This window comes from Impatiens glandulifera, chromosome 1 (genome assembly GCF_907164915.1).
Source record: "Impatiens glandulifera chromosome 1, dImpGla2.1, whole genome shotgun sequence".
In the NCBI taxonomy this organism is placed as follows: domain Eukaryota; kingdom Viridiplantae; phylum Streptophyta; class Magnoliopsida; order Ericales; family Balsaminaceae; genus Impatiens; species Impatiens glandulifera.
This window is the reverse complement of record NC_061862.1, coordinates 134,909,148-134,933,897: the sequence shown is the minus strand read 5'-3', so window position 1 is coordinate 134,933,897 and position 24,750 is coordinate 134,909,148. Positions and strand designations below refer to the sequence as shown.

The 24,750-nt window shown below is 29.3% G+C and overlaps 3 protein-coding genes and 1 non-coding gene across 4 annotated transcripts; 1 reads left to right on the top strand and 3 right to left on the bottom strand.

Annotated features, from left to right (window-relative positions):
- Positions 1 to 1,524: 1,524 nt before the first annotated feature.
- On the bottom strand, positions 1,525 to 1,598 carry TRNAN-GUU. The gene has a single exon. It is a non-coding gene; the product is annotated as a tRNA-Asn (tRNA).
- Positions 1,599 to 6,955: 5,357 nt separating this feature from the next.
- LOC124937766 (ras-related protein RABD2a) lies at positions 6,956 to 9,605 on the top strand. Its single transcript, XM_047478088.1, has 8 exons — positions 6,956 to 7,123; positions 7,545 to 7,617; positions 7,803 to 7,850; positions 7,932 to 7,979; positions 8,351 to 8,422; positions 8,870 to 9,025; positions 9,115 to 9,218; positions 9,298 to 9,605. The coding sequence occupies exons 1-8, from the start codon at positions 7,110 to 7,112 to the stop codon at positions 9,389 to 9,391; spliced, it is 609 nt and encodes a 202-aa protein (XP_047334044.1). The 5' UTR covers positions 6,956 to 7,109; the 3' UTR covers positions 9,392 to 9,605.
- Positions 9,606 to 10,538: 933 nt separating this feature from the next.
- Positions 10,539 to 11,242, bottom strand: LOC124937747 (oleosin L-like). Its single transcript, XM_047478068.1, has 2 exons — positions 11,139 to 11,242; positions 10,539 to 11,040 (listed from the first exon to the last, which is right to left on the bottom strand). The coding sequence occupies exons 1-2, from the start codon at positions 11,194 to 11,196 to the stop codon at positions 10,727 to 10,729; spliced, it is 372 nt and encodes a 123-aa protein (XP_047334024.1). The 5' UTR covers positions 11,197 to 11,242; the 3' UTR covers positions 10,539 to 10,726.
- A 9,181-nt stretch (positions 11,243 to 20,423) lies between these two features.
- On the bottom strand, positions 20,424 to 22,100 carry LOC124944122 (gibberellin 2-beta-dioxygenase 1-like). The gene is made up of 3 exons (XM_047484599.1): positions 21,712 to 22,100; positions 20,758 to 21,100; positions 20,424 to 20,663 (listed from the first exon to the last, which is right to left on the bottom strand). Exons 1-3 carry the CDS (start codon positions 22,098 to 22,100, stop codon positions 20,424 to 20,426), a joined length of 972 nt encoding a protein of 323 aa, XP_047340555.1.
- Between the last annotated feature and the right edge of the window lie 2,650 nt (positions 22,101 to 24,750).

Genomic DNA, 24,750 nt, shown 5'->3' with positions numbered 1-24,750 from the left:
AATTAAGTCTCCCATTATAAATTCGCGATAAAATTGTTTCATAGATTTGTGCCAAGTTCAAATTAATTTTTAGAAGTTGCAACATACCCGACCCTTTCAGTTTAGAAGTCATGTATTAATCTTTAATCCTACTAGTAACTGACTTTTTATTTATAACCATAGATGACTTTAAAAGGGGTCATTTTGATCACACTATGGTATGAAGTGTTGTACCACCTTTTTTTCATAGTTTGAGCTTTTATGCAAAAGTATATTGTAAATATGTTTCTAAATATTGGTTCAACTTCTTGGTCTGGTCTTGTCCGTCGATCTGTGGATGATACACATAACTCATGATTCAATAGTTGCTTTTAGCTAGACTAGACTCGTGAACACTGGATCACTATCTATAAAAATTGTCTCGAGAAGACCATGTAATTTATACATTCCATCCAGGGCCGGCCCTGGGGTAAGGCAACCAATGCAGTTGCATAGGGCCCCAACTTTTATAGGGCCCCCATTTTTTTATATTTAATAATATTATATTATTAATATTATTTTTTCCTCTTTCTTCTCTTTTAATATTAAATATATATTATAAAAATAACTTTTTTATCTCCTTTTTTATCTCGTATTATAATATATTAATTATTTATATTTTATTTTATTAATTAAAATTAAATTTTTTTTTTACTATTTTAGGGCCCCAAAATTTAAATTTGCATAATCTCCAAATTCTCGGGCTTCTCATAGCCCTGATTCCATCATGATGAAAGCTACCTCACAAGCCAATAATAAGGTTGACTAAGTTTCTATAAAATGTCCATTCCATGAGAATTGTTAAGTCTTAAATGTTGTCATTTATTGTTGTTTTCAGATTTTGAAAAGCTTTGGCAGCCTCATCAGACCATACAAATCCCCCCATCTTGAACATATCTATCAGTGGCTTGTTTATACAGCTGAAATGGTGTACACAACTTCTTTAATAGTCCCAATCCGAGATAAACCATTAACTATTTCAATGTCTTTGGTTGTGGTTAGTCGCAAATACAATCAATCTTTTGGAGATCCACTTCGACAAATGTCTTATTACCACATTATCTCACCAACCATTTTTCAACAAATATTACCAATCAATCGATACTAAAAATATGCATTCATTAGACTGCATGTCACCTCCTACCATATATATTTTGCCTTTGGTCAATACATCTAGATCGTTAGTATATACCCAAAGATAAAATCAACAAACACTCGTACATATAGACCACATGTAGTTGTCGATTAAGGTGCACATATATGCGAATTGAATAATCGAAGTGCTTCCATTATTGACTACACACTAATGAAGTGTTATTGACTTGAATGTATTCAATTTTTTTGTATTCTCATTGTGAAGAACACATTTTTTCTATGACTTGGGATAAATTCACTATGTGAATATCTTGATATATACCATAGAGGAAACACAAATTTAACACACAAAAAAATTGTTTGAAAGGATTGAGATTAAAATATATGAAAAAATTGTAAAAAAAAAAAAACCGCTAGAAGGAGGGCTTGAACCTCCGACCTTGTGGTTAACAGCCACACGCTCTAACCAACTGAGCTATTCCAGCTAATTGTTTATTTTTTATTGTTGTAAATTATTAAATATTATATCATAATAAAAAAATGGAATAAAACACAATCACTATAAAAACCATTAGTTTTGACAAACCTAAGAAATAACCCTTCAATAAACAAATAATAGAGCAAAGTAACTCTTAAAGAGAATCAATAAACCTTAAATACCCAACAACCCTTTTAGATCCAAATAAAGCAAGAAACTTTTGGAAACCAAGTCATCCTTGTGAGCCAAGTAACCCTATTGTAACCATGTAACCCTTCCAAACCAATAAACTCTACATTACTAAGTACCTTTTTGAATAAAGTGTTCCATTAGTGCCAAGTAAACCCTTAAGTAGCTAATTATCCCCTTTAAAACCAGGACACTTATGTAACCAAGTAATTTATTTGTAATTAAGTAACTTTTTCTGTAACCAAATATAAATATACACCTCTCAAGTACTTTAAGGTCAGTTTCAGAAATTGTTCCTTTTATATTAAGTTTTGGGTCTCAGCTGATACAATAATTAGGTACTGAGATGTGTTAAATTAATTTATCAATATATTTTTAATATTATTTACACAACTATTATTCCATTATACTTGATATTATTATTTACTTTTATTAAGCAAATGAGATCCTTCTATGGATCCCAACTTCACCTCAGGCAAATCAGTATATATATATATATATATATATATATATATATATATATATATATATATATATATATATATATATATATATATATATATATATATATATTATTTATTGTGAGGGAACAGGTGGGATTCATAGCTTAACAGAAGATTTCATTTTATTTTATTTTTTTGTTAAGGGGGTAATTAACATATCATCAAATATTAATAATATATAAGTTACTATTTAACCAAACAAGATATTCCAATGAAGTAGGCGGGTCCATATAATTGGGGCGCAAAAAATTGGGAGACAATGCAAATTTAATTTTGGTGTCTCTTAAAATATTAAATAATTTTTTATAATTATTTATTTAAATTTTAATAATATAAAATAAGATCATATAAATGATTAATATATTATAATACGGAAAAAAAAATTAATAATATAATATATAATTAATAATACTATTAAATATTAAAAATTAGACCCTATAAAGATTTATATTTTAAGGTAACTTAGTTGTAGAATTATGGAATTAAAAGAGTTTATATTTTTAAAAGTAAAAAAAGAATTACGGATTTCAGTTGCAAATAAGACCAGGTCCTCCTTTCAACTCGGGAAGATTAATATAATGTCCTGTTATAATAGTCTATATGTTTTTCACACGATAGTTTTAGGTATGTAATCACTTGAATATTCAATAATTAAAATGTTTATGTTTAATCTTTAAAATATGAATTAGATTTAAATTTGTGGGTAATAATTATAATATTTTGTATATATTTAAGTAAGTTTTAAATATATTTGTATGCATACAAATTGTTCCTTATATTTATATATATATATATATATATATATATATATATATATATATATATATATATATATATATATATATATATATATATATATATATATATATATATATATATATATATATATATATATATATATATATATATATATATATATATATATATATATATATATATATATATGACCTTATACATTTATTTTGTTTGAAATAGTAAATATGAAGAACATACTTAAGTATGGACAATTCTTATTCTATGGTCGAAATTTGAACTTTATTGATAATTAATTTAAAACTATTATTCCAATTAGATTGTGTTTATCAAATTTGGATTATAGCTTCTTTTGACTAATTATAAGCTCATTTCGTTTTCGAATCAAATTACATTTATTTTCACTTTCAATTTATTTTCATTTTCAATTTATTTTCATTAAGGGGATAATCGTCTTTTTGATGTAAGTTTTGTCTATCCGATTGATTCATAATTTGTATTTTGTAATCTCTATTATATTATTTACATTTTAATTATATGACTATGGAACATCTCCTTGAATATCAATATTCTTTATTGTTTAGAGGTAATTTTGGCCTCGAAATCGGTGCCGCATTAGGTTAGGGAGCTGGGCGATAATAGCTCCTCCGCATCCCAAAGCGCGCTGCCCTCCTAGGCGCGCAACACTAAGTAATCCAAGCCAACCCACATTACTGACTAACGGGGGATAATCATTTTGATTCGAGGTACTAAATACAACTCCATGAATAAGCAAAACGAAGGTAGCATTAATGATAAAGATCTCTGGGGAAACCGCTAAAAAAAGATTGAACATGTGGGCCGAACGAATTCTGCTTTCATTTCCCCCGTATGGAACACTGAGTTACTTACGTTACGGTCTGAAGCATGTAGGCTGCACTGACGGCGGGTACAACACAAATACACAATATCTAAATATGAAGGTGACGAATGAGTAACAACAATGTTGTCGCCTTAATTTGTAACATCGTTGTTTGAAAATAAATATAACATATATGTCGCCATTTGAGAATGAAGTTGAAGAAATAATCTCAAAGCAAATGTTTAAAAAAAAAATTATAGTAGGACTTAGAAAAAAAACCACGTATAAGAGAAATTTGTTTCTATTTTCAACACGAATTAACAGATTTATAACAATTTAAATAATTTTAAATATTTAAGATATAAATTTTAAAAAAAAAATAATGTATTAGGAGTAATTTTAAATATATATAAAAAAAATTAAAATAAGATCATCTATATCTATACATAGAAATATTTTAAATTTAGTTAAATATGTATGAAACATTATATCTATACCTATTTTAGTTTTATCCAAAAATAACTAGTTGCCTCTCATATAGTTAGATTTGTTTGAATATTATGAAATAAATAAATTTTAAAAAAAAACATATTTAGACGTATATACTTGTATAACTAGCTCACTTAGACGTATGTACTAATAAATGATCATTTAAACTTACATACTATCAAAAATGGTTCATTTAGCCTCTTTGAGTAACTATAGTTAATTTTTATTTTTAAATTTATATATTTATTTATTAAATATTAATATATTTTCTCTTTCATTTTTTTCATTAATTAAAACAGGTAATTTATTTTATTTTTAAATTATTTATTATTTTTATATTAGTTTCTTTTTTTATTTAATTTTTCTTTTTTTTATTATTTTTTATTTTTCATAATTTTAAATTCTCATTTTAAAAAAAAAAATTAGCAACTTATTTATGAATTTTATGTTTTACTCTAATATTTTTTTGAAGAATTTATTTCTTATTATTTTAATATGAACAAAAATAAAATTAATAATTTTTTATTTAATTTTTATTCGTAAGAATATTATTTTGTCTAATATGATTATTACTCTTTTGGTGTTTATTGAATGACTTGTTATTATTATTTAATTCTTAATTCTTAATTTATTTATTTTTGTGTTATATTGAAGAATTTTTATTGTTGAAATAATAAGTCATTGTTATATTCATTCATTGAGACCAAACAATTTTAAAATAATTAATAATAAATGTTACTATAAAAAGAAAACATAAAAAAATATAAAATTAAAATAATTAATAATGAATGTTCATATATATAAAAATAAAATTAAAATAATTAATAATAAATACTCATATAGAAATAATAATAAATTTAAGAAAAAAAATAAAATGGAGAGTTCATTTATTAATGAAAAAGAAGGAGAGAGAAAATATATTAATATTTAATTAATAAATATATAAATTCAAAAATAAAAGAACTATGGTTTACTAAAAAATGTTAAATGAGCCAATTTTTGATAGTATGTATGTTTAAATGACATATGTCTAAGTGAACTAGTTGTACAAATATATACGTTTAAGTGTACATTTTTCCTAAATTTTATGTTTTATAATATCTTATAAATAATTTGCATAAATATATTTAATATCTAATATTCATTAGGTAATCAAAATCAAGAGTTTACTAAACTCTAAAGTTAAAAAGTTTAATTTAAAAACTATTACTTATATATTATTATTATTATTATTTTATATATAATTAAGCATTTTATAAATTTATAATTTAAAAAAACACATATATATTTTAAATATAAAATTAATTAAAAAATAATAATAAGTAAGGTACACATTTAAAAAATTATATTTATAAAATTAATTTATTTAATTAAATAAAAAAATTATATATATAAATTTGCTCTTTTTAATGTAAAATGGTAAAATTTTATTATAAGTAATTATAAAATGTAAAAGTGTAACTATTTAAGATTTTAACACAAAATCAAACTTATTAACTTTCTCTTTTAAATAGTAAGACTTTAAGAAATAACTAGACATATATCTTAGTTAATATTTTCTTTTTAATTTAATGTATGTTAGAAAAGTTATTGTAAAATTAAACCAAAATACAAATATTAAGATAAAAAACAACATACAAACATTAAAAAAACTAAGAAAATCCGCGTGCGATGCAGGATAAAAATATATTGTTACAACTTCTCGCGTTCATGAACTTTGGTGTTGAATTTAAAATATAAAGGGTTATTAGTCTAGTTGGTTAAAAAGTTATACTTGTTTTTGTTAGGTTTTGAGTTCGAACCCAAAATCCGACCCAAAAATTCATTACTTATATATATATATATATATATATATATATATATATATATATATATATATATATATATATATATATATATATATATATATATATATATATATATATATATATATAAATTAACCACAACTCTCGACTTCGCAATCCGAACACTTTCAAAATTAAGCATCATTTTATATATATATATATATATATATATATATATATATATATATATATATATATATATATATATATATATATATATATATATATATATATATATAAAAAACAAAATAAAATAAAGCAAATAACATACAAAATAAAAGGGAATTTTGACAAAATGACCCTAAAATATGGGTTAAATGCGCAGGTGACCACTTGAATTTTTTGACGAAAATACCCTCTTGGCGTAACGCGAAGGGGATGATCGTCACGCGAAGGGAAGGCATGTGAATAGTCCAGAATGATTGTGCCATTCGCGTGACGATCCGCCCTTCGAGTGATGATCCTGCCCCTTCGCATGACGATCCTGCCTTTTCGCATGACGATCCTGCCCTTCGCGTGAGACGGGATAATTTCATCAAAATAATTTAAAGTGATCATTTACGCAATTTAATTTATGCGCCGGTCACCCCACCCATTTAAGACTATTTTTAATATCATTTCGTCAAATTTCCAAAATAAAAATAAAATGAAGGTGTAATAAATTAAAACTTTTACAAATTAAAAATAATTGAAAGATGTCGGTAATACGTACATATATCATATGGTGATGCCAATTTCCTAAGTAATCGCCTTCATTCCGTTAACTCTGCTTCAAATCCTTCTCAAGGAAACTTTCTTACATTTCCTTTCATTTTTCTCTCCTCAATTCAATCCGGCGACCGTCTAGAACAAGCTGATTCAGGTCCGCAGATCGTCGTCATCACGATTCCATACCAGTTATGAATCCAGAATAGTACGTTTCTTTTTTGCATTGCAATACTGAGATCCTCAATCTAGATCTGCTTTCATGTTGCTTGTGTTTTCTTCTTATATTTGGCTTACCCAGATCTAGCTAACCGCATATTATTGATTGCTTTTGAATTTTCATTTGTGAATTTTCATTCATAATCTTCTTATTAGGTTCCGAATTCCGATTATCCTTTCTATTATATCAACTTCTTCCTATTATATATAGCTAGCTTCTTCCTATTTTTGGTCTCATTTCTTGATCCTTCAATTTTTGAAATGCTTAGAAGTCAGAATATACATAATTTTTATCTTATTATTTGACCACGAAATGGCCATGTGTATGCAATAATCACACTTTTTGTTTGTTTGTTTGTATTTCTGGCCTTCAAAATATATTGTTATAATCCATTATATTGTTTATGCAGTGATTATTTGTTCAAGCTTTTGCTGATTGGAGATTCTGGAGTTGGAAAATCATGTCTTCTTTTGAGATTTGCAGTTAAGTGTGTTGTACACATTATTGATAATTCCTTTTCTTGATGGAAATAAGCTCCACTTTTATGTACAATTACTGGTTCCAGACTCAATTTTATATTAAAACAGAGGGATTGAAATATCTACATTGGTTCTGTAACAAGTAATCCATTGTTTATTTGCATACTCAAATCATCTCTGTATTGCAGGATGACTCATATCTTGACAGTTACATCAGCACAATTGGTGTTGATTTTGTAAGCATTTATTATTTTGTGGGTTTGATATATATGGAACAGAGAAGAACATGGATGATCTTTAATCTTTTCTTTTTGTAGAAAATACGAACAGTTGAGCAGGATGGGAAAACAATTAAACTTCAAATTGTAAGATCTTTATTTTTACCCAAACTTCCTTTATTAGAATGCCATCTTTTTGTTGATTTTGGATAACTGCAAACAATAAAATATTTATTTTCTGGTTTTATCTTTATTCTTGATCTGTTCAAATATCTGTACTAATACTTTCTCAGGAAATCTCTTATGCAATATGATCAAATCTTTTTTCAATGCTAAATTGTTCTCCTATTATGAAGATTTAGTCGTGTAAGGTGTAAGGGGACGATTTTAGTCAATAATATCATGCAATAGTCACTGATTGTTTCATATAGGACTTCATCTTCATCATTAAAAAACTTCTCTTTGTCATTCAGGAACACCTGTGTCATTTTTTATCTCATAATCCCCCTTTTTTGTAGTGGGACACTGCTGGTCAGGAACGCTTCAGGACAATTACCAGTAGTTACTACCGTGGAGCACATGGCATTATAGTAAGTTTTTTGACTTGTTGAGAATTTTAGCCAAGGGAAAGGAAGAGAAGGAATGAACATATAGTTTTTTAGGGTATGATAGATGGATGAAAATCTTAAAAGAGAAATCTAAAATCTGCTATTTTGAAATGGTATTTGTTACTATCACAATCACATTGAAAATCTTCAAAGTAAAAAGTGAAACTGAATATTTATTTTTTTGTTTGTTTACTTATGCCCATTAGCCGGTAGCGAGTTCTAAAGAGAATTGTGTGGAAGATTTAGAAACTGTCCAGATTTCATAGTAATGTACGAGATGTTTGATGTTTGAAGTTGGCACGATTCCTATATATCCCAGCCTACCGCACCCTTCATACCAAATGTTACCAAATCAAGATACAAAAGTGTTTCCAAATAAAGACATATATGATTCATGTTTGAGTTGTATTATTGTTGTTTGTGGCACAGATAGTTTACGACATCACTGATCAGGATAGTTTCAATAATGTCAAGCAATGGCTGAGCGAAATAGATCGCTATGCAAGTGAGAATGTAAACAAACTCCTCGTTGGCAACAAATGTGATCTTACTGATAATAGAGCTGTGTCTTATGACACTGCCAAGGTAATTGATTCCATCTTCTATATGTATGCATATACCATCTCTGTTCTCACCATTAGTGATTTTGATCACTTCTTTTTCTGTCCATAAAGGCATTTGCAGATGAAATTGGCATTCCATTCATGGAAGCAAGTGCGAAAGATGCAACTAATGTCGAACAGGCATTCATGGCTATGGCTGCTGACATAAAGAACAGGTATATATTTAATTTGATCAACTTACTGCTTTTTTTGACATGGAAATAAACTGAGAGAATCGTTTAATATTTTGTGTAGGATGGCAACTCAACCGTCTGCGAATGCGAAACTACCAACTGTGCAGATTCGCGGGCAACCAGTAAACCAGAAAGGTGGTTGTTGCTCTAATTAGTTGATTGCATTCTTTGGTTTCTCTCTAAGGGCCATTATTATTATTATAAGACATACTACTACTAGCATTTTTTCTGTTATTATTATTTCAACACCATTGGGTTTTGCTTAATTCAAAATATTATATTTTTTTCATATAATTTAGAGTAATGTAGAAATGTATTAGTGTAGAATCATAATGGTCTGATTATGGACAATACTTATTTGTTATTTGATTATTTGAACTAAAGAAGCAGCCCAATCTACATCAGAAAATGACATCAATAGTTGTTTTTGTATTTACAAAGGATTAAATAAACTTAAATAAAAACAAGTAACTTAAAAGGCTTGTCTGGAGTATGGTAAATTTAATTATTATTACACCATAATTTATCTACAGATAAACTTGCATATCTGAAACAAACAGCAAGCCTGCTACATTTAGTTGGAAAACACAATTTAAAAATTATATAGTGCAGAAACTTAGGTTATTTGGGCAATGTGGGATATGAACACTAGCTAGGTAACTCAAGGAATTGTTTAGAATATGGTTAAATAATTTAATTAAATAAAATGGTCAACACAATTATTATACCCTAATTTATCCACAAATAATCTACATAAATATTTACCTAAACAAGCTTAGTAGTCTAAAAAATAAATTGATTTAATGAAAATAACCCCAAATCAATAAAACAAGTTCTAAAGAGTTGAGAGAAAAAAATGTGATGGAATAATTCAGAACAAGAAAATGAGGTCTTCCACCCCAGCAGCCCTTAGTTGCAAATTCCAGCAACTGGATCAATCCAATCTCCAATAATAACTCTCCATAATTTATGGTATAGTGAACAAATTAATTTGATGATTATGCATTAAATGTAATACAAGTCTTGAATCCTACTACATTTTTCTTACTTCTTAGCATTATTAATTTATTTTACATACTTTTTTAGTATCTTGATGAGTTGAATCACTCTGTTTTTTCACTCTAGCACTTCAACTCTTCGATGGAATGCAGATAAGTTTTTCTGTTTTTTCATCATTGTACTCCAACTAAACTGAAATGTCTAATATCCTGAATTTCTGCAACATTATTTCTATAAGAAAAGAAAATTACAAAGAGCTTATATAATATAAGTAAAATAGTGCTCACATTCTTCCAAATTCATAAACCATTCAGAAATCAAACACAACAAACCACAAACACAAATAAACATACTAGGATGAATTAATTAATAATTCATGATCATGTTAACACATGATTCTTAATTCTTACTTAGACACATGATTCTTAATTCTTAATTCTTACTTAGATCGATCCTTCTTGTCTTGTGCATGCATTAATTGAATGACAAATCTATGATCCAGTGGTATACTGCTCTGCCTTTTCCTTCATCTCACGAACCTTACTAGCCAGCCTGGTTCGAGCCTGATCAAATGGTCCAGCTCCAATCAAATTCTTCCCAGTCAGATATCTAACCATCCATGCAAGCACTCCCAGTGCCGCCACCCCAAATCCACCAGCACTCATAAACCCAACCATTATCAAGAAAAGAGTTATGGTCGCTGGAACTAGAACCGGACTGAATAGAACCATCAGAGGTGTTGCTAATGCCAAAGCCACAACTGTCCCGGCCAGTGTCAAGCCAGATAGGACCATGAAAGACCCACCTGATTATTATTTCACAAGATTAGTATATAAGACTTTATGAGATAATATTGGTTACTAACTCATCGATTCTCACTTAAAACGTCTTAATTTCTTTTACCTGCAGTGGCTGCGGTTGCAACCTTAACCACTTTGGTTGATCGTGGCTGCTGCTCCATCTTAGGCGGTGGTCTTTGGTGAGAATTTGGAAATGGGGAAGGAGAGAATTTGATAGAAAGAAAGGAGTATGGAGTGAAGCTAAAATAGGGGATGAATTTGATACAAGTGTACAAGTGATTAGATGGGAGGTGTCACGTGTTATCATGCATGTAATGGAAATGCTTAGATTTGGACACGAATTTACTTTTGTTTTTTGTTTTGTTTTTTCTTTTTGTTAGTGGGTGATAGTTGTCACATTCAAGGCTCAATAAAGTTTCATAATAAAAAAATATAAAATTTAATGAAATTATTTGAAATTTTGGTGGAGCATGCGATTGGAAAAAAAAAAGGAAATAGTCAAAAGTTATGTGGGAAACACTTGTTGATTTGTTTAAAGACATGGTTACCCTTTTAGAGCACATTCAATTCAATTTTATTTTTAAAATTTTTGAGGCATAAGTTCATTTTAGTACAATTATTTTTTTTTTTCATTACTATATGTGGTTGAAAATAAATGATTAGGGGAAGTCAATTTAAGGTGTTCCACAAAAAATCAACTAATAATTAATTTTTCACATTTGGGATACTAAATGAGATTTTTTAATTTTACTCAAAAATAAATTTGAAAAATAAGGTATTTTGAATATGCAATTTTATTATGACTTATTAAAGAAGGGGTGAATGTCAATTTTATCATCAAATATATCAGATAACTAAATTTTGTTAGTTCATATCATAATAGTTAGTTGAGTTTAATATTCATTATGTTATTGGTTAACAAAAATATTTAAATCTGTTAAGTTTTCTGTTAAATGAGATAACACGTGTGATTGATATGTAATTTTTTTAAAATTAATATATATTATACATTTATTTTTATTCACAATTCAAAATAATTCCAAACAACCTTGTAAACATTTTTAGAGGCATTAACCATAATTCATTTTTTTTAAATTAATATATCTTCACCATTTATTTTTATTAACATTCCTAAATAATAAACAAACAACTTTTACCTTCTCATCTTCTTGTTACCCTAATTCACCAAGTAATGACAAAATAAACTAAAAATACTAGTAAAAATTGCTCAATTACCGAGAGCTGTCTCCGAGAGAATTCTACGCTCTTGGTAAAATTATTTTCGTTGAGAGATTTCTTCCGCATTCGGTGATAATTTGATTGTTACCGATAGCATTCATTCGCCCTCGGAAATATTTCTTATTACCGAGAGCAATTCCTATTGAGCTCTCCGTAATATTCATTTAATGATTTTATCGAGGGCTTTATCGGGTGATTAACTTTTTTATGTTTTATGTCGTTACATTTTGTATTATCATTTGTTTTATGGAAAAAAAAAATTGATTTGACATTCATTACAAAATCACTTAATATTAATTAATAATATAGTTAATCATTTAAGGGGATCACTTAAATGAGGTATATATTGCCTTGAAAATTTACCTAATAGTATAAGACATCACAATGCTCTTATTGTGATACGCTCTGATGTTAATACATGTCATCATCGTTTGGGTCATCCTACTTCAACAACATCCTTCATTATTTCTCGTTTTAAACTACATGTATTGGATAAAAAAATATCGTTTGTGAATTGTGTAACATTGAAAAACTCACCAACTTTCATTTTCGGTTTCTTATTCACGAATATTTGCTCCTCTTGATTTGATACACAATGATGTTTGGGCCCCGCCCCAGTTGCCTCTTTTGATGATTATCGTACTTTGTTTTGTTTGTCGATGATTATAGTCAATTCATGTGGTTATATCCACTCACACAAAAATCAGACGTTTTGAATATATTTTTACTAAATTTAAGAATTTAGTTGAAAAACAATTTAATAAAAAAAATTGAAGGAAAATATTATAAACTTAAGTCAATTATATGTCTTTCTAACATACAACATTGTCTCTCTTTCCCACGTACTAGTGAGAAAAATGGCATTGTTCAAAGGATAATTCGTTATCTAATTGAAACAAGTCTAACTCTACTTGCTCACTCGAAATTATCTCACACATAATGGGTTGATACCTTTTCTTACCGTCACATATTTGATCAACATACTACCAATACCAGTTTTATAGTGCAAATCGTCGTTCAAAATTTTATTTAATAAAATACCTGACGATAACTCACTAAAAATGTTTGGTTGTGCATTTTACCCTATTATACGACCATATAATCAACACAAACTACATTTCAGATCGATTCAATGTATGTTTCTTGGTTATAGCTCATTTCACAAAAGATACAAATATTTACATATTCCAACAGGTCATCGACATGTCACTTTCATTATCAACGCCAAAATTAACACAAAATGTGACTACTACACCAACAATAATGCCAAACTTTGTTGAGTTACAAACTGATGTATGTTGAGCCTATGACAAATGTTGTTAACACATCACCATTATAACAAGCACCTCAATGTTCAACTCAATCTATGGTCACTCGTGCTCGATCTCGATATAATGTTCTCATGGTTGTTTTTGACACAATTAGAATCCCACCCATCGGAAGATAATGGGAGTGAGGGAAGCTTCTTAGTCTATAAAAGAAACTCTCCTCCATTTGGTTTATTGCACCCAATACTTGTATATTTCTTCCTTATTCATTGATAGCCTTAGTGCTCGGAGACATATGCAACATTTGGCCGAACTTCGTTATAAAATTTTGTTAGTGTGTTGTTTCTTCATTTCTTCTTTTGTTTCTGTTAGTTTTTCCTAACAAGTGGTATCAGAGCCGAAGGTTCGTCCGTGGCATGGCGACTGAGTCTTCAAAATGGGCATCAACTCCTTCGTCATCCTGGACAAGGACCCCGATGTCGAATTTGAAGTTTGCGGTAGAAGTATTTGATGGAACTGGATATTTCGGCATGTCGCAATGTGAGGTTATAGATTGTCTTTTTCAGCAGGGTATAGATGTTGCTATTGAGGTCGGAAAGTCAGATGGTATAGAAAAAAAAGAATGAAGTATCATGAATCGGTTGGCGTGCAGAACAATTTTATCGTGACTCTCTAGAGAGTAGAAGTATGTCGTGAAAAACAAAACTTCTACACATAATGGAAAGCATTGGAGGACAAATTTCTAAAAAAAAGTGGTCAGAATAAGCTCTTAATGAAAAAGTAGTTGTTCCGGTTTGATTACCAGTCATGTACTACCATGCGTGAACACATCACTAAGTTTAATCAATTAGTAGCAGATCAATTAAATCTTGATGTAAAATTTGAAGATGAAGATCTGACATTGATGTTTTTATCGTCTCGTCCTGATGAATTTGAATATTTAGAAACAACGTTACTTCATGGTAAGGGAAAAGTATCTCTTGATGTTGTAAGTTCTACTTTATATAATCATTAATTGAGAAAGCAAGATAAGAGGAAAAACAAAATAGTTATAACAAATAAAGTATTGGTGGTCAGGGCCATCAGCAAAACAAATCAAAAGGGGGAGGAGGAAGATCCAAAAGCAGAGTTGCCAAAGATGAATGTGTTTTCTGTTGTGAGAAGGGAGATTGGAAGATTAACTGCCCAAAGTTAAAAAAAGAAAGAGAAATATTCTGAAGATGCAAATGTTTCAGAAAATAGAGATGATGTGGATTCAGAATTCTCTTTGTCGATGTCACAGACAACATCACATCCTAACACGTGGATATTTGACTCATCCTGCACTTATCATATGACATTATTCGAAAGTGGTTCTTTGACTTTAAAGAATTAGATGGCGGAGTTATTAAATGAGAGATGCTAATACATGTAAAATAAAAGGGATATGTTTAATCAAGCTGAGAAATGATGACGGATCTACAAGAATTATCAAAAATGTTCGGTACATATCGAATATGAAAAAGAATATCATTTCCTTGGGGGCCTTGGAGTCAAAAGGCCTACATGTGAAAATGGAATTCTTAAGGTAATCTCTGATATTGAAAGCCATAAGGAAAAGTAATAATTTGTATTACTATCAAGGTAGTACAGATAATGGAACAATAATGGTATAAACTTTCAGGAGTAGTAAGGAATCAGAGGCAACAAAGCTATGCCATATGCAATTGGGACATGCTGGTGAGAAATTTATGCAAACTCTTGTTAAGCAAGGATTGCTTAAAAATACAAAAGTTTGCAAATTAGATTTTTGTGAACATTGTTTTCTGGAAAATAAAGTCAAGTAAAATTTAGCATTTTTATCCATAACACCAAGGGTATTTTAGACTATGTGAACTCAGATGTATGGGGACCTGCCAAGACTCCATCTCTTGGAGGTAAATATTATTTTGTTACTTTTGTTGATGATTTTTCCAGAAGAGTATGGTGTTTACTATGAAGAACAAAGATGAAGTGTTTGAGATTTTTCTTAAATGGAAAACTCAAGTTGAAAACGTGACAGAAAGAAAGATCAAAATTCTTCGGACTGATATCGGTGGAGAATACAAGAATGATTCTTTCCAGAAGTTATGCCAAGAGTGTGGCATAATTCAACACTTCATAGTTATAAAAACACCACAACGGAATGGAGTATCGGAATGTATGAACAAGACATTGATGGAGAAAGTTCGTTGTATATTGTCTAATGTTGGGTTAGACAGGAAATTTTGGGCATAAGTTATTTCATGCGCTCAACTACCATCATCTGCACTTGGTGGCAAGACTCCATTAGAGGTATGGTCTAGAAAACTTGTAACTGAGTATGATTCTTTTCATATTTTTGGTTCTACAACATATTATCACGTAGTTAAATCAAAGTTAGATCCACGAGGAAAGAAAACTCTTTTATGAGATTTACTACTGGAGTTAAAGGATACCGCCTCTGTTATTTGTAAGCAAAGAAAACCATTATCAATAGAGATGTTACTTTTGATGATTATTCAATGTTGAATAAGGTAACACCGGACAAGATTGATTGTAATCTGCAACAGGTGGAGTTTGAGCAGATAAAGATAATCTCAACTATAAGTGACTCTCCGACGATAAACGAAGAGTCAAATGAGGAAGAGGCTCCAACCCAAGAACCTTCAAAACAATGTGAATCAATTCTTGTGAAAATACCAAGACAAGTTATTCAAAAACCAGGTCATTTTGTTAACATGGTGTATGCACTTTTAGTCATAGATGATGTTCCATTCACTTTTTTAGATGTCTGTCGAAGTACTGAAAATAGAAAAAAGAAAGGTGTTACGGAAGATGAGATGCAATCTCTTCAGAAGAATGAGACATGCAAATTGACGCATCTATCAAAAGGGAAGGTTATTGGTTGTAAATAGATTTTTGCTAAGAAAGAAGGATTTCCCAAAAAAATTGATGTTTGCTACAAGGAAAAATTGGTAGCTAAAGACTACGTTCAGAAAGAAGAAGTTTATTATAATGAGGTACTTTCTCCTGTTGTTAAACACTCTTCCATTATAATTTTGTTGGCCTTGTTAGCGTAAATGAATTTGGAACTAGCTCAACTAGATGTGAAGACCGCAATCCTACATGGTCATTTCAACGAAGAAATCTACATTTTTGAACCAGATGGATTCAAAGTTGCTGATAAAGAAAATAGGGTTTGCAAATTGAACAAATCATTGTACGGGTCGAAGCAATCTCCAATACAATGGTACAAACGACTTGACAAATTTATGATGGAGCACAAGTACACAAGAAACATATTAAAATTTTATGTGTATTTACGCAAACTGTAAGACGAGTCTTATATCTATCTACTTTTGTACGTTGATGATATTTGATAGCATCAAAGAGCCAATATGAAATTGACAAATTGAAGGATCAATTGGGTAAAGAGTTCGAGATAAAGATATAAGAAAAAATAAATCTAAACATTGTTTAGATTTGGTTAACATCTTCCGCGTTTGAGTCGGCGCTGAAACGCGCCAATTGGAAGCACTTAAGAACTATTTTTTTAATATTGAAGATTTGTATTGATATTGTGCCAAGGTAAAGATTTGTTGTTTTGGGAACAATTAGAATCCCACGTTAGAAGACGATGGGAGAGAGAAAAGTTTCTTAGTATATAAAAGAAACTTTCTTCATAATTAGAATAGAATCTCACATCCGAAGATGATGAGAGTGGGGGAAGTTTCTTAGTCTATAAAAGAAACTTTCCCCTCCCTTTGGTTTATTGCACCAAATACTTGTATCTTTCTTCCTTATAATTGATAGCATTAGTGTTCGGAGACGTAGGAAATATTTGGCCAAACTCCGTTATCAAATTATGTTAGTAGTTTCTTTCTTACGTTTCTTCTTTTCTTTCTGTCAGTTTTCCCAACACTCACTACTCATTTTACTACTACTTCTGCTTTTGAAACAACATGTTACACTACAACTTATAAAGATACGGCACATCGTTCTACAATGGCTTCAAAATTCAATGTACTTATTCGAAATGAGACATGGTCACTTTTTCATCAATCGTCATAATAAAATATTATCGAGTGCAAATGGGGTTTCAAAATCAAACATAAAACGGATGGTTCTATTGAACAACACAAAGCTCATCTTGTTTCTAAAGGCTTTCATCAACAACTTAGTATTTATTATGTAGAAACATTTAGTCTAGTTGTCAAACCAACAACGATTCACACTATTTTAACTTTGCAGACACTCGTGAGTGACTGTTTCATCAATTGTATGTGAGTTAGTCCAATGGTAAAAGTCGACTTAAGAGACTAAAATATCACGAGTTTGATTCCATCTGAAAATTCTTTAAATTTAAGCGAGGGGTCTTGGTTGTGGGGTGTCATGTTAGTTCTCCTTTAATTCTTAAAAAAATAATCTTACGTGGTATACTTTATGAAAAAGTTTACATGACACAATCTCTAGACTTTATCAATCAAGAATTTCCTGATAATGTATGTCATCTTCACAAAACAAATTATCTCCTCAAATAGGCACCTCGAACTTGGTATGCTACATTTCAAGCTACATTATTCTTTAAGGGTTTCATCAAAGCCAAGTCAGACTTCTTTGTTCATATTTCACTCCAGTGACAATATTTCATACACCCTCGTCTATATCAATGATATTGTCTTCACAGGTAACCCTCTATTTCATCTCTATAAAAATTAAACGTCTAGGTGAAACATTGACAATCAAAGATCTTGGTTAGATAGAATATTTTCTAGGTATAGAAGCAACACAAATTACCTCAGGATTATTTCTATATGAAAACCAAGCCTAACTTCTTGAATACCAGGAAATCGAAGATGTGCCAAATCGTTCTAGAGAAGTGTCAACCTAAAGGATAAATGTAAATCCTAGACTATAGTGTGATAGACTGCCTAGAACCAAGGGAATCAAAAGACTGGTTTGCAACTCTCTACTCTAAATCATTTTAAAGTAAGTTACGGGTCTAGCTCAACTTTAAGCTTAGGATAGGACCTTGTCACATTCCTGACTTTTTCTATTTCATAGTGTTCAAAGACTTTCTTTCAATTTCCACAAAGTAAGCACCTCGTCCAACTACTACTTTCCTTGTGTTCTATCACTCCGGACTATCACAACAAGGCAGGCCTGCCTAAGGAAGAAAGAACAACCAGAGCTATATTCACCTCTATGTTAGTCTGCCTCCTCACTAAACACAAGTAAGAGCTAGCTTGCATTGAGAATGAGGGGCCCATAGAAGGACTCATTTTCATCTCCTTACTTACCTCCTCTTATATAAAATAAAATAAAAAAGTGCAATAAACAAAGTACATTCATGATATCCTTACACGTGCTGATATGCTTAAGGCCTACTACACTCTCATATCACTTCAGGTTCCTCTCTTTCTCGAAATAACGATGATTCTCTTCATGATTCTACAATTTACAGAAGTATTGTTGAAACTTTTCAATACTTGACACTCACTTGTCCTGATTTAACATCTGTAGTCAATAGAGCGTGTCAATTTATGGAAACTCGTACCACATCTCAGGTTATGCAAACTCTTACCACATCTCATTGGATAGTTGTCATACGTATAATGTGATACTTAAAACTCTCAATCATGGGTTATGCATACGATCAGGGCCGGCCTTGAGAATTGAGAGCCAATGCAAATTTAAATTTTGTGACACCTAAAATAGTAAATAATTATTTTTTTATTTTTATAAAATTTTAATAATATAAAATTAGATATAAAATATGGAAAGAAGAGATTAAAAAGTAGATAAAATAAAAAGTTATATATATATATATATATATTTAATATGAAAGGAGAAAAAAATAAGATTAATAATATAATATATATATATAATTAATAATACTATTAATTATTAAATAATTTGGGGCATATAAAGGTGGGGGCCCAATGCAACTGCATAAGTTGTCTTACCCCAAGACCGATCCTGATACGATGCACTCCAAATTTAAACTTTATAGCTTACTCTGATTTAGATTGGGCCGGTTGTCTAGGTGACCGAAGATCAATAACCAATTATTGCATTTTTTCATAAATTATCTTATTTTTGGAATTCAAAGAAACAACAAGTAGTGTATCGATCTAGTCCTGAGTCTGAATATCGTGCACCTACTCATGCAACGACACAATTATATTGACTTCAGTCATTATTTAAGGAATTGAAAGTTAATTTACGAGCTTCTCTTACTATATAATGTGCGATATAAGTGCTGCTTTTATTTGTTAATCTAGTTTTTATGCTCACAAAACACATAAACATTGATTTTTATTTTGTTTGTGAATGAGTGACTAAGAAACTGTTTCACATCAAATATATTATCACTGATGACCAAATTGCAAATACTCTCACAAAAGGTTTCATCACATAGATTCGTACTTCTTCAAAACAATCTCGCATTACGTGTTTTGTCATTTTGCTTGCGGAAATATTAAAAAGTCAAAGTCACGTTATTTGTAATTAAGTCATTTGACCAATTTCTTTCTGTTTTTCAATTTCATTTATTTCCTTTTTCAGTTTCCTTAATTATATGTTATTAGTTCTTGCCGTTCATATTCATATGTATATATAGGATATTCTTGAGCTTAATAGCTTCAATTACTCTACTCAATAGTAATTCAAGAATAGAGTAAGACATCAATGCTCTCTATTTCTTTTTCATCAAAATACAATCTTCTCAATTTCTTTTCTTGACTAATGATTATAACTTCTTCACAATCAATTCAATATATATGAAATTGAGTCATTTATTCATAACCAACCAAACATTCTCAAAAGAAACAACAAAAACATGATCCTCCATAGTTGAAATTGAACCTCATCAATGTTATTCATATAATTTTGAATGATAAAAGCCTATTCTCATTCAACCTTAAAGAGAAAGCAGATTTCTTATAGTCACTCCAAATAAAGTGTTTATAGAGACTCCTTTCTGATGCCAATAATGAGGCCAATGGTTCTATTGTTTTACCCATTGATGGACCTGCAAAATAAATCATTGAAATTCTTGAACTCTCACTGTTAGCTGTTACTCTATGCTTCACACTCTTGAATCTTCCATTGCTCATCACCTTATTAAATCAAGACAATAAATTTTGATAAAAAAAAAAATCAGTTACAATCCAAATAAATTTTGAAATCTTATTGTTATTAAAACATATATACCTCCAAACAGTCACCAACTGCGACAAACAGAGAGTTGGGATCTGGATTGATGGAGACCCAATCACCATTTTTTAGGCAGATTTCTAGACCTGTTATGTTGTTTGATCTCAAGAGGGATATGATTTGTGGGTCTGTGTGTTCTCCAAATCCCACCACGTTTTTGCCATTGATGAGCTCTGAAGATGGAGGGTAATGGTTAATTCTGAAAATGGTATCACTTCCTTTTTCCTTAATAAACTCTGATATTGAATTTGTTGGATCAATCTTCAGCCCTTCTGCTATTGTATTCAAAACATGACAGCACACTTCTTTTGATGATGATATATACTCATCCAATTCAGTCCTGTAAAGATCCAATTTCATTCATTTGAAACTTTTTATTCTAAGTAAATATTAACATTAGGCCAATAAATCAAAACATACCAAGTTGTGATATGAATTGTTTTACACATTTAATAAAAAACAATGTCTGCCCATGTCACAAAATTAAAAAAGATACAATTTTTTTAAACAATACATATTGTAATAAAAAGAGTCTTCCAAAGTGTTACCATTCACACTCAAAATATATCAAAATTAACCATTTGAATAACAATAATGAGAATATAAAACAATGATCAACATCAAAAACTTCCTATACAAAAATATTATTTGACTTTTATAATGAATCATGGTGAGTCAGCACAATGAGTTTCACAAACGAAAACACGTTTTAGCAAGATATTCATGTCGTGTTGGGCCTAGATGTCAAAATATGCGACATGCCACAAATCATAATCAACACAATGCCAATGGTATAATTTGAATTTTTCTTTATCCTAGTTAGATTTTGAATCAATCGATATGCCATTTCTTATAGTTAACACCGCATTTTAACATTACCACTAAACATTGAATTTCTTTCTATATACACTTTATTGTAATGAAAATGGATATAAAAAAAATTTAAATAACCTGAAAATTTCCTGATTTTCTTTGGAGATGAGTGAGGATGCTTGAAGATGATGATCATTAATGGAAGCACAACTAAAGAGGAGATACTCAACCCAACCCATGTCACCATTATTACCAATCTTCTTATTTCCATATCCAAAAGAAGATGCTTTATCTTTCTCAAGTTGGGGAAGGTTGAAGAAGCTGATAGCTTCATTTTCCAATATCATCACATTCTCCATTGACATTCCATGGTTAATGAGCTTGAAGAACCCATAGTTTTCACAAGCCTTCACAATTAAGTCTTTTGCATCAGGGCTGGAGAGATCTATAACTGGGATTTCATTGAATGAAGAAGCAGAGGGATGGCATGATTGCATAAGACATAACTTGTCTATTTCCTTTACCATTTTAAATCAGAGAAAACGTTAATTCCAATTTATTCAAAAGAGGAAGTGCATATTCAAAATTAATTTGTAAATAATACAATATATGTGATCTACATTGAGATAATTTTCTTGCAAATTAAATGTGAGAAATTAATTAATCCTCTATGAAAATTGAGTCCTACCTCTTTGGCATGATTCTGAAGTCCACAATATGTAGGCATCATATATATGATCTATAATACCTGAGAGAGAGAGAGAAAAAACCTTAATGTTCACAACTAATATTAGTGATGGATCAAAACAAGTTATATATGGTGCAAATAAACCGTTTTCCTATAATAATAAAAAAAAGAAAAAAGAAAAAGTTATATATGGTGAAAAATTGGAAGAAATGTAATATTATATAGATATATAACTAATGTTGCTTTTTTTGTTTGGTCAGAATCTTAATAAGGATTTCAAATAAGCCTTTTCCTAAAAAAAAAAAAGTTAAAAAAAATGTTATATAACGATAAAGAAATTGGAAAAATGTAATATTATATAGATATATAATTAATGTGGCTCTTTTTTGTTTGGTCAGAATCTTAATAAGGATTTCATTTTAAAATGATAAAAAAAAAAACGTGCTTTTAATATAAAAATATTAAACTTTTTTTTACCTATTTTAGAAAGAAGAAAAACGTGGCCACAAGTAAATATTAAACTTTATTAGAACTGTTTTTAGTTTATCAGAACTTGTTTTTAGTTTAAAATATTAATTGGTTTTGAGAAGGCGATTATTTTATATAAAAAAAACTTAATAAATATTAATATATAATAATAAAAAAATATATATTTTTTTAAATTTGTATTAATGAATTAAATATTATTAAATGTAAAATGGTAAATACTTAGGATTAATATCAGAAAAACCCAACGAATAAGGTCTCAGTTAATATATGTAGAATTAGGAGTGTAAACGAGCCGAGCTGAGCTCGAATTAGTCCTGGCTCGAGTTCGGCTCGACTTGTTTTTTATTGGCTCAGCTCGATCAAGCTTTCAATATTAAGCTCGAACTCGGCTCGATCATATAACCATAGACTCGAGTTCGACTCGAAAGGCTCAAATTTAAATATATTTAAATATTAATTTCTTATATTAAAAAAACATAATAGAAGTCGAGAGTCCATTCATCGGATCGTATAACCCTCTGTGTATTTTTTGTTTTACGTCCCGTAACTTTTCCTCAGCCAAGAATTGGTTCACGTAAGAATTGACGTATTGGTCGCGTTAGAATACACGTAGAATACCTAAAGGGGTTATTTTAGTATATTTTGATAAATATTTATAGTGAAATAAAAATAGTTTTATATCTTATAAAATGTAATACATTAAGATTGCATATTAAATTACAGTATAATTACATTTTGATTTGATTTTCAAAAAATATGTTCATGTAATTAAATCAATATCAAATTTATTTTTTTTCTTATAATTACTGTATAAAATATATTTTTTAATTTATAAGTACTATATAAAATATATTTTTTAATTTATAAGTATACTTTGGGGAGACCCATAAGCAATAAGTTTATAAATAGTTTTATGAGTATATTTCAAATTTTGATTAAAAATTAAAATATAATAAAAAAACAAACTATATGATTAGGCTCGAAAAAGCTCGACGAACTATCAAGCGAGTCTTACTTAAGCTCAAATTCGGCTCGAATCTTAAACGAGTTGGCTCGAGCTCGACTCGAATTCGATTTTGACCGAACTCGAATCAAACTTTGACCGTGAGTTTTGTCGAATTAGAAATACGAATTAATTAAGTATATTTGTTTTTATAAGTAATTAATTCGGTAGTTATATATAGAAAATTAATTAATAAATAATACAAAATAAATTTTATAAAATTAATATAAATAATTCTTGATTTAAATATTAAAATTTAGGAACAATTTATAAAATTAAAATTTTCAGTAGACTAAGATCCAACAATAATGTAATTTGTTAAAAGTCACTCCAAGAACGAACTCATCTGAATTAAAAAACGATGAGTGTTAAAGTAGATCAAGCCGAACGAACTAATGAAACAATATCGAAAGAATCTCTACTAATATTCTGAGTGGCATTTGAAATTATTCTTAGTCGATGGTTGATAAACAACGTCAAAAACTGATCTATCAAATTATATATATATATATATATATATATATATATATATATACGAAATAATAAGAAACTTTACAAATAATGTGAGGATATTTGTAAGAGTGTGTCTATATGAAAGATCAAATCAAATAACTCAATATTGAAAATATGAAAAGCAACTCTGGATATAATAATTTCGTCACATTTGCGGCTAAAAAAGGGAAAGACACAGACTCGAGAAATCGTCACCAACACAATTGGAAAGTACGAGCAGCAAACAACCCACCAAATATTATTCGTACCACAAAAACCTTGAATGAAAATTTTGATCGGGCAAAATAAGTTGTTGCATCAATACAAAACACAACACCAACTCAAATTGAAAATTGAACACCCTCTAATTATAGAAAAATCATTAGAGATAGGTTTGTTCAATATTTGGTCTGAATCAAATATCTGACCAAATTCAAATTCACCGAATTCAAATTTTATTTTTGGTTTTCGAATCAAAAATCTAACCGAAAACCGAATTAATTTT

Excerpts from the sequence above, each read along its gene's own strand:
- LOC124937766 (XM_047478088.1), top strand. Across the intron at positions 7,851-7,931 it reads GCACAATTGGTGTTGATTTT|AAAATACGAACAGTTGAGCA; the intron begins GTAAGCATTTAT and ends TTCTTTTTGTAG. Across the intron at positions 8,423-8,869 it reads GTGGAGCACATGGCATTATA|ATAGTTTACGACATCACTGA; the intron begins GTAAGTTTTTTG and ends TTTGTGGCACAG.
- LOC124937747 (XM_047478068.1), bottom strand. The coding sequence starts at position 11,196 with ATGGAGCAGCAGCCACGATCAACCAAAGTGGTTAAGGTTGCAACCGCA. Across the intron at positions 11,041-11,138 it reads TGCAACCGCAGCCACTGCAG|GTGGGTCTTTCATGGTCCTA; the intron begins GTAAAAGAAATT and ends AATAATAATCAG.
- LOC124944122 (XM_047484599.1), bottom strand. The coding sequence starts at position 22,100 with ATGGTAAAGGAAATAGACAAGTTATGTCTTATGCAATCATGCCATCCC. Across the intron at positions 21,101-21,711 it reads GAAAATCAGGAAATTTTCAG|GACTGAATTGGATGAGTATA; the intron begins GTTATTTAAATT and ends GGATCTTTACAG. Across the intron at positions 20,664-20,757 it reads CAGTTGGTGACTGTTTGGAG|GTGATGAGCAATGGAAGATT; the intron begins GTATATATGTTT and ends TGATTTAATAAG.